This window comes from Pristiophorus japonicus, chromosome 1 (genome assembly GCF_044704955.1).
Source record: "Pristiophorus japonicus isolate sPriJap1 chromosome 1, sPriJap1.hap1, whole genome shotgun sequence".
Classification (NCBI taxonomy): domain Eukaryota; kingdom Metazoa; phylum Chordata; class Chondrichthyes; family Pristiophoridae; genus Pristiophorus; species Pristiophorus japonicus.
Window position 1 is genome coordinate 295,836,497 of NC_091977.1, and position 12,483 is coordinate 295,848,979.

General features: G+C 46.0%; 1 protein-coding gene across 2 annotated transcripts in view; it reads right to left on the reverse strand.

Moving 5' to 3' along the window:
- The window catches only part of LOC139271027 (sorting nexin-31-like), a 118,989-nt gene that overhangs the window by 12,793 nt on the left and 93,713 nt on the right, over positions 1 to 12,483 (reverse strand). For both annotated transcript variants that reach the window (XM_070888483.1, XM_070888482.1), the window contains exons 10-11: positions 7,505 to 7,708; positions 3,580 to 3,678 (exon numbers count right to left, since the gene is read on the reverse strand). In XM_070888483.1, the coding sequence (XP_070744584.1) occupies positions 3,580 to 3,678; positions 7,505 to 7,708 (303 nt within the window). The remainder of the gene's footprint in view (positions 1 to 3,579; positions 3,679 to 7,504; positions 7,709 to 12,483) is intronic.

The window sequence follows — 12,483 nt, forward strand, 5'->3', positions numbered from 1 at the left end:
GAAACCTCCCTCGGGAGCTGGCGCCTCACAACTTGAGCCTCCTCGGGGAAATCTCCTCTGTGCCTTTCAATTCACGGGTTGTACGGGCTGCTCTTACACACTCTCCACGTTGCCATCCTCGTCTGCTGTCCGGACACGCAATGGTGCACCATCTTGCTGTCTGGAGGAGGCGGGAATCCCCAATGGACTGCACTCTATGCGGGAGTCCTCCCCCTATTTATTAGGGACTTGGCCTGGAGACTGTTGTACGGAGCAATCCCGTGCAATAAGTTTTTAAGTCGGTTCACAGGCTCCCAGGCTGCCTGCAATTTCTGCGGTCCGGAAGAATCCATGGTCCACATTTTTATTGAACGTGCGAGATTGCAGCTCCTCTGGAGATGGAGCACGCGGTGTCCACCGGTACGCTCGCGGTCTTCCGCGAGAGGTGGGCGCCAAAGGGACTGGAGTGCATCATCACCCCCAGCAACCAAATTTAAATTAAATTTTACATGTTTAATTTGTTTAAGTTGGCGGTTTTAGTGCCCCCCTCTCCCCACCCCTTTTCGCCAGGGGGCATGTATATAATTTGTGTTTCTAGTGCCCTCAAAAAAAAGGGGGGCACTTGAAAAGTTTTTGGAGTGTGACTGCCCCGCCCCCCCCCCCTTTAATCAGGGGGCACTTGATTACTGATACAACTCAAAATAGTTGTAGAGCTGTTGAGCGAATTGACCCCCCCGTCCGGACAGAATTTCCCATCGGTGCCAAGCCCCGAAACCTCCCTCGGGAGCCAGCGCCTCACAACTTGAGCCTCGTCCGGGAAATCCCCTCCATGCCTTTCAGTTCTGCACGGAAGGGATTCCTGCACACACTCCACGTTGCCATCCTCGTCTGCCGTCTGGACACGCCACGGTGCACCATCTTGCCGTCCGGAGGAGGCCGGGGGCCCCAATGGAGTGCTCTTTTACGCGGGAGCCATCCCTCTATTTATTGAGGACTTGGCCTGGAGGGTGTTGCATGGAGCAGTCCCGTGCAATAAATTTTTAAGTCGGTTCATGGGCTCCCAGGCCGCCTGTAATTTCTACGGTCTAGAGGAGTCCATGTTCCATGTGTACGTTGAGTGTGCGAGGTTGCAGCCCCTCTTCCAATATCTGAAGGGGCTGCTCCTCAAATTCTGGTTGCACTTCAGTCCCACACTCCTGATCTTTGGGCATCCTGTGCGGAGGGGAACGGGCAGATCGGAAGGACTGCTCCTGGGCATGGCCAAGGGGGCCATCAATTAGTCCAGGCAGCAGGCGGTCGAGGGGGTCGTTCAGCCTGACTGCCTGCCTCTCTTCCGTGGTTACATCTGAGCCAGGGTATCCCTGGAGATGGAGCACATGGTCGGTCCACCGGTACGCTCGTGGCCTTCCGCAAGAGGTGGACTCCGGAGGGACTGGAGTGCATCATCACCCCCAGCAACCAAATTTTAATTTGAACCATTTTTGTTAAAAAGTACATTTATTTAATTTGTCAGTTTTAGTACCCCTTTAATAAGGGGGCACTTGATCTTGTGTTTTACAAAATAGTTGTAGAGCTGTTGAATTGTGAGTTGCTTAGCCAGTCACATGATGTACGCAAGACTCAATAAAACCCCAGTCAGTTGGGTTTAGGGGATCCACGATGAGGTATGCAGTTGTGAGCCTAGTGGATGAACTCTAATGTGTAGTGTGATTGTTAAACCTTTGTTAATAAACCAACTAGTTCTTAATAGCAATGTGTTGCTATGAATTCTTAGGCAAAGAACCCATGAAGCAAATCCATTACTGTCGGTTTCTGATCACCATTGATGGGAGGCTGAGCAGGTTGCCTGCCCAAGCTCATAGCTGGGCATGATAAGTGTTGACCCCAGAAAGGGATAAAAATAGAAGTCCATTAAATGAACAACTTTGGTAGCTCAGTAAACTTCTGGATGTCCACATGTTGGGCCGGAATTTATTCGAACCTTACCAACTACCCTCCCCTTGTCCGGTGTTTGTCATGATCTCACTGTGCCCTTAGATAAGAGTACTTCTTAGAAATCAAGAACGTGTGGCAGGAAATAGTTCGTCCAACCTCAAAATGCATCTTTCTTGACATTTTTATTACTACTACAGGGTATTATAACAGATGGCAACTGTACAGAAAGATATGGCTCAGACTCTGCTACACTCTCACACAAAGTAGTACTGGAAAGGAGGGGAATTCAGCTGGAGTGCAGGAATCGTGAATTCACCACAACTAGAAAAAAATGAGGAAATTTGTGGCATTTATAGAGGAAATAGAGATTCCAGCTGACTTATTTTCAAAAAGAATCAATGATTTGAGTAGAGAAAGTTAGGCAGCAAGAAGCATTTTTAAAATTTATTAAAGTAGCAGGATAATGTTTGAGAAAATGAATGGATCCCAGTACACTGTTGAAAAATGATTGAAATTCTAATTCCTATTTTCATTCTGAAGTTCTTGCTTCTGGAGGTTGAAGAATAGCTTCCATTCAGATTGTTGTTTGTTTGTTGAGATTCCCATTTAATTGGCCATTGCTAGTACTTCATCAATATATTGTGGTGGTATCTTTTGATCAAGTGGCTTCATTCTAGATGCTTTTTGCTTGCCCTCCAATCGACCTCATCAAATCTGGTAAACTGGCCCCCGTAGGAGGAAACCTAAGTAGGAATGAAGGGTGAACTAGATGGGCCGAATGACCTCCCTCATCTGTACTTATCTTTTGGAAATTTCAGCTAAGATCGTAATTGTAATGGGCAGGACTTCTGCTGATCAATTGGACCTGCTGTCGACTGCTGCCCACAATCCATTTAGCATATTTGGGGCAGGTGCCAGTGCTGTTTTGGAGAACCTGGGTTGCCCAGAGAAATATCACTGTGCATCTTGCCAAGCCAAAGTTAAATGGGCTGAAATAGCCAGAAATCAAAGTTCCTGCCGGCCCAGCAGTATTAAATCGTTCAGTCTATTCTATAACTAAATACGGCAATGATCGCTTGTGCATTGCTTCAAAGTTACGGCATGAAATTGGAAAAAAAACCCTAGTATAGTGGGTGCTCTTATCAACTACTCAACAGCGAGGTGAGAGACTCTCATTTCCTACAGCTGCAAGCTTCAAAACACTTGCATACACATTGTTCTAACAGGATTTGGATCCATCCTTAATGATCCAAGCAGTTGGGAACAAACATTCTGGAGAAAGAAGAGTTGGATTTATACCGTGCATTTCATGACCACCGGATGTCTCAAAGCACTTTATACAGTCAATGAAGTACTTTTGGAATGTAGTCACTGTTGTAATGTGGGAAATGTGACAGCGAATTTGCGCACAGCAAGCTCCCACGAACAGCAAAGTGATAATGACCAGATCAGTTTTTTTGATCTTGATTGAGATATAAATATTGGCCGGGACACCGGGGAGAACACCCCTGGTCTTCTTCAAAATAGTCCTATGGGATCTTTTACATCCACCTGAGAGAGCAGACGGGGCCTCGGTTTAACGTCTCATGTGAAAGACAACAGTATTGCTCGGCTGGTCTGGCTTCCAGCTCCTTGTGCTGCACTATGTGCCAGTGCTGAACCAACCTGGTAAGTGTAAATTGTGATCCATCGCCATGCATCTTGGCTATCTTGATATTCAAAGCTCAGTTCTGGTTTCAGTTCTGTTTCTTCTTGCAGTAGTATCTGTAAAAGAAAACCAATAAAGTGAGAATTATTTGCATAGAGCTAAAATTAGACAAACAGTAAAACACACTGAAAATAGGAATTAGAATTTCAACTATGTATTGGTGGCACTCATTTTCTCAAACCTTACCCTGCTACTTTAATACATTAAAAAACAAATGTTTCTTGCTGGCGAATTTCCTCCACTCAAATCGTCATTGCACGTTTTGTAACATCTGAATTCCCCTCATTTAATTGCACTGTTAAACATTTCTTCAGACTGAGAGCAAAACCCTAAATAGAACATCTGATTTAGATATGACTAAAAACAAATTCTGAGTAACGCTCCTTTTTTTCCCCCACGCATCATGTTGCAGGCCCCCGCACTGCACTGCTGTTCAAAATTGCCATGTTCAGATGTTAATTTGGAAACGTCTTCTCTTTCATAATTCAAACAAGCACTACAAGGTAGTCAGTCCTTCATCAATATTATGTATTGAAACAGCCTTCAGGACATACCACACCTGCCCACACCACCCCCCCCCCGCCCCGCCTCTCACACACATCACCGGTGGCATTGCCCATAGGCAACCAGAGGATATGCTTTTGGTTTTCTTGTGAGGAAGTGGATTTGTTGCGGCATTGTTCATGGCAAGAGGGGATATGGTTTGTTGGAAGGTGGTACTGGGTGTAAGGATTTGGGTGGGGTGTGGGAAATGGCTAATATCACCGTTTAGGTCCTCTCAGGCCCCAGGAATTTCAGAGTTTGTCTGTAACCACAGATACGAAACAGTCACAAGCTAATCTCAATATGTCAAATAAAACTGGAAAAATAAATCAAAATGGTTTGGTTAACCACCCTTGATGCCTGGATAACCTTAGCGATCAGCAAGTGAAGTAACTCATGTTATTCTAACTGGCATGGGTCTTCATACCTCAACTATCCCTTTCTATCAGATCTGGTACTGCACCTTGGTTTAATCATGCCCGTTTTTCTGCTGTCCCCTTACAGTCCCTGGGGAACACCATGTGTCAAATCCCACCAATGAGATTTTACACCCTGTATCCTTGCTCCTACCTCCCAACCAAACACCAACCCATGCCACAAGGCTACTTCCAATTCTGTGCGCTCACATTTTTGATAATATTCTCTTGTGCGGAATCTTAGCAAATGCCTTCTGGAAGTCCATGTAGACAACATTCACAGACACGCCCCTATCCACCATGTTGGTGTTCTCCTTAAAAGAATCAGCTAGATTAGTCAAACATGACCGAACCTTCACAAATCTAGGACGGCTTTCTTTGATCAGCTCATACTTATTCAAAAGCTCAGTCATTCTGACCCTGCTTAAATGTTCATTGTTAACGCAGTTTCCAAGGGCCTGAGCTTGGTCGCGTGCCGCCCAAAGGACCGCTGAGAGACCTGGCGGTACTTTGGCAGGGAGATTCCTCAAAAAGATCTGCAAAGTCCGCCCGGCAGCAAAAAAACAACTTGCGCCCTGAATGTGGGCGGCAGCTGGCAGGAGCTCCCAATCTTGGTAACAAATGCAATCCTCACCAAAGGATTGAGTCGGGCCCAGGAAGGGGGGGGGGGGGGTGGGGGGGGGGGGGGGAAAACACATAAAAATAAAAATTTACACAGGAAAAAAAAACACTGGAAAACTTTCAGGGGACCCCATCCACCTGAATTGGTGTAAAAAAAAATTATAAAAGAAGTTTACTAACCTTTTTTTGCAGGTCTTCGAACTTACCATTGAGGTTAGACCTGCCTCCATGCGGTGGTCCTTCCCCCTGCTGCCGCCGACTCGCGCTCGGAGCAATCTGGCAGTTTGGCGGGCGGGAGGACACTTACGCGCCTTGCTCGCTAGCGGATATCAGTGGGCGGTTCCAAGCGGTCCTTTCCCCTCACCCCCAGCCCCCCCTTGCCGGTGGGAGGCCTAGAGGAAACTGGCACCGAGGGGAGAGCGCCCAGAAAACTAGGCAGCAGCAAGTCCACCAAGTTCGGGCCCCAAGTATTTAATATCGAAAACATTGCTCAAGCCTCAAAAGGTTGGTAGGAGATTTTTAAACAGCAATAACAATTAATTCTCTATAAACAGACTCTTTGTTTTTTTTTCCAATAGTCAAATAAACCTCGAACACAAAAGCTCCTTTACATGATCTGTTGTTAATAGATGGACGGAAACGTGGGACGCGTGCAACATAGAGAACCAACACCTCATCACTCATCCAACAGCAGAGGTCCCTGGCTTCAACCTCCCTCCAAGACTGTGGACAGCACTCAACCCAATCCGCACAGGGCACATACGATGCGGTCACCTGCCGCACAAGTGGAAGATAATGGACGACCCGAAGTGCGACTGTGGCCATGAGTCCCAGACCGTGGAACACATCACATCGACCTGCCCACTGAGATCTGTTGTGGGAGGCACCTCAACTCTCCACTTGGCATCTCAGGAGGTCATCAAATGGCTAGCCAAACTAGACATCCCATTATAAGACTTTCCCGTCATACGATATTAGCAATAATAGATTTAAATAAATGCTAGCCTTGCCTGAAATAAAATAATTGACAATTCAATCTCCGTGTTTAATTTCAAAATCTTTTGGCAAAAGGGCAAAGAAAGTCTCAGTTCCTCACAGGATGCAGCAGCATTAAAAATAAAATGGTGAATGAAATATTGAGAAAATATTAGAATAAAGTTTCACAGAGAGTCACTTCAGAAATATATGATCCTTTTAAGAACATAGCACAATGGTAATGTAATTTACAATATACATCAATGACTTAGATGAAGGAATTGAGAGTAATATCTCTAAGTCTGCAAATGACACTAAGCTGGGTGGCAGTGTGAGCTGTGAGGAGGATGCTAAAAGGCTGCAGGTTGACTTGGACAGGTTAGGTGAGTGGGCAAATACATGGTAGATGCAGTATAATGTGGATAAATGTGAGGTTATCCACTTTGGTGGCAAAAACATGAAGGCAGAATATTATCTGAATGGCGGCAGATTACAAAAAGGGGAGGTGCAACGAGACCTGGGTGTCATGGTACATCAGTCATTGAAGTTTGGCATGCAGGTACAGCAGGCGGTGAAGGCGGCAAATGGAATGTTGGTCTTCATAGCTAGGGGATTTGAGTATAGGAGCAGGGAGGTCTTACTGCAGTTGTACGGGGCCTTGGTGAGGTCTCACCTGGAATATTGTGTTTAGTTTTGGTCTCCTAATCTGAGGAAGGACGTTCTTGGTATTGAGGGAGTGCAGCGAAGGTTCACCAGACCGATTCCCAGGATGGCAGGACTGACTTATGAGGAGAGACTGGATCGACTGGGCCTGTATTCAATGGAGTTTAGAAGAATGAGAGGGGATCTCATAGAAACATATAACATTCTGACCGGACTGGACAGGTTAGATGCAGGAAGAATGTTCCCGACGTTGGGGGAGTCCAGAACCAGGGGTCACAGTCTAAGAATAAGGGGTAAGCCATTTAGGACCGAGATGAGGAGAAACTTCTTCACTCAGAGAGTTGTAAACCTGTGGAATTCTCTACCGCAGAGAATTGTTGATGCCAGTTTGTTAGATATATTCAAGAGGGAGTTAGATATGGCCCTTACGGCTAAAGGGATCAAGGGGTATGGAGAGAAAACAGGAAAGGGGTACTGAGGTGAATGATCAGCCATGATCTTATTGAATGTTGATGCAGGCTCGAAGGGCTGAATGGCCTACTCCTGCACCTATTTTCTATGTTTCTATGTTAAACAACATTTACATCCACCAAGAATTGCCATTTGCAACACATGCAGAAATATTTGATCAACTTTGTCTAAAAATGTAGACAATACTACTTGCCTGTAGATTGATTTTCCAGCATCTTATTCTGTTAACCTTGAAGCTGGCTTCTTTGATGTGGTTACTTGGTAACTGGATACTGCAGCTAATTTCATCACTGCCCACGCGAACAATTGCAGGACAGTTTGGTTCCGGGTAATCACAGGTGCAGGCCTCAAACTGCATATATCCATAGAACTTTACTTTTGCTATAGATTCAAGGAACTGAGGGAGAACAATTTCAACAAAGAGATAATGATTGATATATGCATTCTCTCTCAAGTTCTTGCAGCCCAAAAGCTTGCTGGCAAATGCAGCTTGATTTGGCCTCTAAACATCCGGAACTACAGCGCTGCTACAGTGCAAGGCTGAATCCAATTTAAAAAATAAAATTCGAGCACATTTAATCAATCCAAAATATTTCAGGGATGCTTAGGTCATATAAAATGTATGGGGATTTTGTACTGTAAAAGCTTGTTTTGCGGGTTTGTGCCCAACAGTACAAAATATATGGTGACATCCATTCACAAGAAAAGTCAATTGCAAAGATTGCTCTTCACATTAAAAACAATAACTTGCATTTATATAGCGCCTTTAGTACAGTAAAAGGTCCCAAGACGCTTCACAGGGATGTTAACAAATCTGAACACTGAGCCACACCAGATATTAGAGCAGAGCTTGGTCAAAGAGGTAGATTTTAAGGAGCGACTTAAAGGAGGAAAGAGAGATAGAGGTAGAGGTTTTGGGAGGGAATTTCAGAGCTTAGGACCTTGGCAGCTGAGGGCAGGGCCACCAATGATGGAGCGATTAAAACTTGGAATGTTCAAGAGGGGTGAATTGGAGGAGCGCGGATATCTCGGAGGGTTGTAGGGCTGGAGGAGGTTACAGAGATAGGGAAGGATGAGGACATGGAGATATTTGAAAACCAGGATGAGAATTTTGAAATCGTTAGAGCACTGAGGAGCACGTCACTGAGAAATCCATTGCTTTTTGTCATGTATGTACATGCTGTTTGTAGCCACCAGCAAATGGTGTCCTTGTTGGAGGCCACAGAGCAGCACGCACATGGTGCTGCTCTGGTATAAAAGGCCAGCCATTTTGTGAGTCAGGCACTTTGGGTCGTAATAAAGCAGAGCCAAGGTTGTACCTTGTTCTGTTAAACAGTACTCAGTTTGTACCTTTATTGCATACATAACATTTGGCGACGAGAATACAAGAACCTTTGTTTGCAAAATGAGCACGATTGGATTTTTAGAGCGATTCGTGGAGGGAGAAGATTGGGCAGACTTTGTGAGCCATTTGAACCAGTACTTCGTGGCCAACAAAATGAAGGGGGTTGACGATGCAGATCGGCGCCGGGCCGTGTTCCTCACTGTGTGCGGTTCAAAGATCTACGGTCTAATAAAGAATCTACATCTACTCATGCCTAGTGATCCAACAGAGAAAATGTACGAGGAGTTGTATACATTGGTACAGGAGCACCTCAAGCCAGACGATAGCATCATCATCGCGAGATACAGGTTTTATACACACGTTCGATCAGAGGGCCAGAACACGGCAGAATTCATTGCCGACCTGAGACGTCTAGCGAGACCGTATAAGTTCGGGATGGTGTTGGCAGACATGCTGCGGGACCTCTTTGTTATCGGTATCAACCACAAGGTGATCATGCGCAAACTTCTGGTGATGGAGGAGTTGGATTTAAAAAAGGACCATCCAGATCGATCAATCATGTATGACGACTGACAGGAGTCTAAAGCAAATATCGGTGAAGTACCGAACCTCGGCAAGTACTATAAATGCGAATGATTCGGCGTTCGGCAGAGCGGCACATGGCAGGGCCTATCCGGCTGTGTTCGCGAAACCTATGGCTGCCCAAAGTCCGCCAGCGGGACTATATCCGACTTCTTCATATTGGCGTTGTGGGGGAAATCATCGCCACCAGCAGTGCCGATTTAAGCAATATAATTGCAAAGGCTGTCTGAGAGTGGGGCATCTCCAGCGCAAGTGTCTGCAGATCAGCAAGCGAGCTGCAACACACCACGTGGAGGATGAGAGTCAGACTAGCGCGGATCTGGATATGCAATCAGAGATGCCAGAGGAGGAAGTGAATGGACTGCACTCCTTCATAACCAAGAGTAAACCAATTTTAATTAATGTGAAATTTAACGGGATACCGGTATCGATGGAACTGGACACAGGGGCGAGTCAATCGATCATGAATGAGAGGGCATTTAATAAGCTGTGGGATACTAAGAATGTGAGGCCCAGGCTGAGCCCTGTTAACGCCAAGCTGCGCACGTACATCAAAGAACTGATAAAGGTGATTGGCAGTACACAAATTAACATGTCATATAACGGTGCGGTTCACGAGTTACCGCTGTGGATTGTTCCAGACAATGGCCCAACGCTGCTCGGTAGGAGCTGTTTGGAGAAAATCAGATGCGACTGGAACGACAAAGGCATTGTCGTCGGAGGAAGATACATGTGCCCAAATATTGAGCAAGTTCCCCTCGCTATTCGAACCGGGTATCGGCAACTTCACGGGAGCCAAGGTGCAGATCCACGTGGAATCAGATGCAAGACCCGTCCATCTTAAAGCTCATGCAGTGTCGTATATGATGAGGAAGAAGGTCGAAATTGAACTGGACAGACTCCAGCGTGAAGGAATCATATCACCGGTCGAATTTAATGAATGGGCCAGCCCCATTGTTCCTGTGCTGAAAAGTGATGGCACAGTCAGAAAAACTGGACTTGACGTCGGCCTATATGACGCAGGAATTGGTCGAGACGTCGCAGAGACTTACATACATTAACACGCACAAAGGACTGTTTATTTACCACAGGGGCCAGTTTGGAATTCGCTCGGCTGCAGCAATATTCCAGAGGAACATGGAGAGTCTACTGAAGTCCGTTCTCAGAACCGTTGTGTTCCAAAATGACTCCAAGGAACATCTGAACAACCTGGAAGAGGTTCTACTGCGTTTGGACAGAGACTTAAACACTTGAAGTGCGTCTTCTTGGCACTGGAGGTTGAATTCCTCGGGAGGAAAATCACCGCTGATGGCATCAGACCTACTGACGTGAAAACCAAAGCCATTAACAATGCACCCAAGCCGCAGAACGTGACGGAGTGGCGATCGTTCCTGGGTCTACTCAACTATTTTTGTAACTTCCTACCTAAATTGAACACCTTACTTGAACCACTGCACAAGCTATTGAGAAAAGGCAACAACTGGGTGTGGGGCACATTGCAACACAGAGATTTCGACAAAGCTACCAATCTGCTTTGCTCGAACAAGCTGCTGGTACATTATGACCCATGTAAACGTTTAGTTTTGGCCTGTGACGCATCGTCATATGGAATTGGTTGCGTGTTACAACAAGCCAATGAGTCGGGGAAACTTCAACCTGTCGCTTTTGCATCCAAAAGTTTGTCTAAAGCAGAAAGAGCCTACGGCATGGTAGAAAAAGAAGCTTTAGCGTGTGTGTACGGTGTTAAAAAGATGCATCAATACCTGTTCGGTCTGAGGTTCGAATTAGAGACTGATCACAAGCCGTTCATTTTGTTGTTTTCCGAAAGCAAAGGTATCAATACCAACGCTTCATCCCGCATCCAAAGGTGGGTGCTGACATTATCTGCCTATGGTTATGTCAGTCGCCACGGACCTAGCACAGTGAATTGTGCCGATGCTTTGAGCCAGTTGCCATTGCCCACACCGGAGGTGGAAACGCCACAACGGGCAGATTTAATGTTAATCATGGATGCTTTTGCGAATGAATGTATCCCTGTCATGGCTCAACAAGTTAAGGCCTGGACCAGCCAGGACCCGATATTATCAGTGGTAAAGGGTTGCATCCTCAAAAGGGGATTGGTCTGCCATACCTAAGCAAATGTGCGAGGAGGCCAAACCATACATTCGTCGCAAGGACGAACTGTCTATTCAAGCAGATTGCATATTATGGGACAATCGAGTTGTTATGCCAAGAAAGGGAGAGACAAGTTTGTGCGTGAGTTACGCAGCACACATCCGGGTATAGTGATGATGAAGGCCATCACCAGGTCCCACATATGGTGGCCAGGAATTGATTCTGAGCTGGAAGCATGCGTGCATCAGTACAACACCTGCATGCAGCTCAGCAAAGCACCAGCAAAATCGCCGTTGAGTCTGTGGTCATGGCCATCCAAACCTTGGTCCAGGATCCATGTAGATTTTGCAGGTTCCTTCCTGGGCAAGATGTTTTTAATGGTGGTGGATGCTTATTCGAAGTGGATAGAATGCATAATCATGTCATCCAGTACGTCCACGGCAACCATAGAGAATCTCAATGTCATGTTCGCGACACATGGTCTGCCTGACATAGTGGTGAGCGACAATGGGCCGTGCTTCACCAGTCAGGAGTTTGTGAAACTTAACGACATAAAACATGCAAGGTCAGCACCGTTCAAGCCTGCGTCCAACGGGCAAGCAGAACGTTCTGTACAAATTATCAAGCAAAGCATGAGGAGAGTAACCCAAGGGTCACTGCAGACCCACTTGTCCTGCATACTGCTGAGTTACAGGACAAGACCCCACACACTCACAGGGGTCTCGCCTGCTGAACTCATGATGAAAAGAGGTCTTAAGACTAAGTTATCTCTTGTACACCCGGATTTAAGTAATCATGTTGAATAGAAGACAGTCAACAAGTGTACCACGATTGTGCAACTGTGTCATGCGAGATTTCTGTTACTGATCCTGTATACGTGTTGAATTATGGTCAGGGTCCCAAATGGATCGCTGGTATGGTCATGGCCAAGAAGGGCAACAGAGTATTTGTTATTAAGCTCAAGAATGGGCAAACTTGCAGGAAACACATGGATCAAACAAAGTTGAGGCACACAGACGAGCCAGAGCAGTTGAACGAAGAAACCGTCGACTACTAATCAACCAACCAGCAGCCTTCAGTGGACTCGAGGGTCATCAGTGAACCCGGAATTTCCATCACGGACTTGTTCA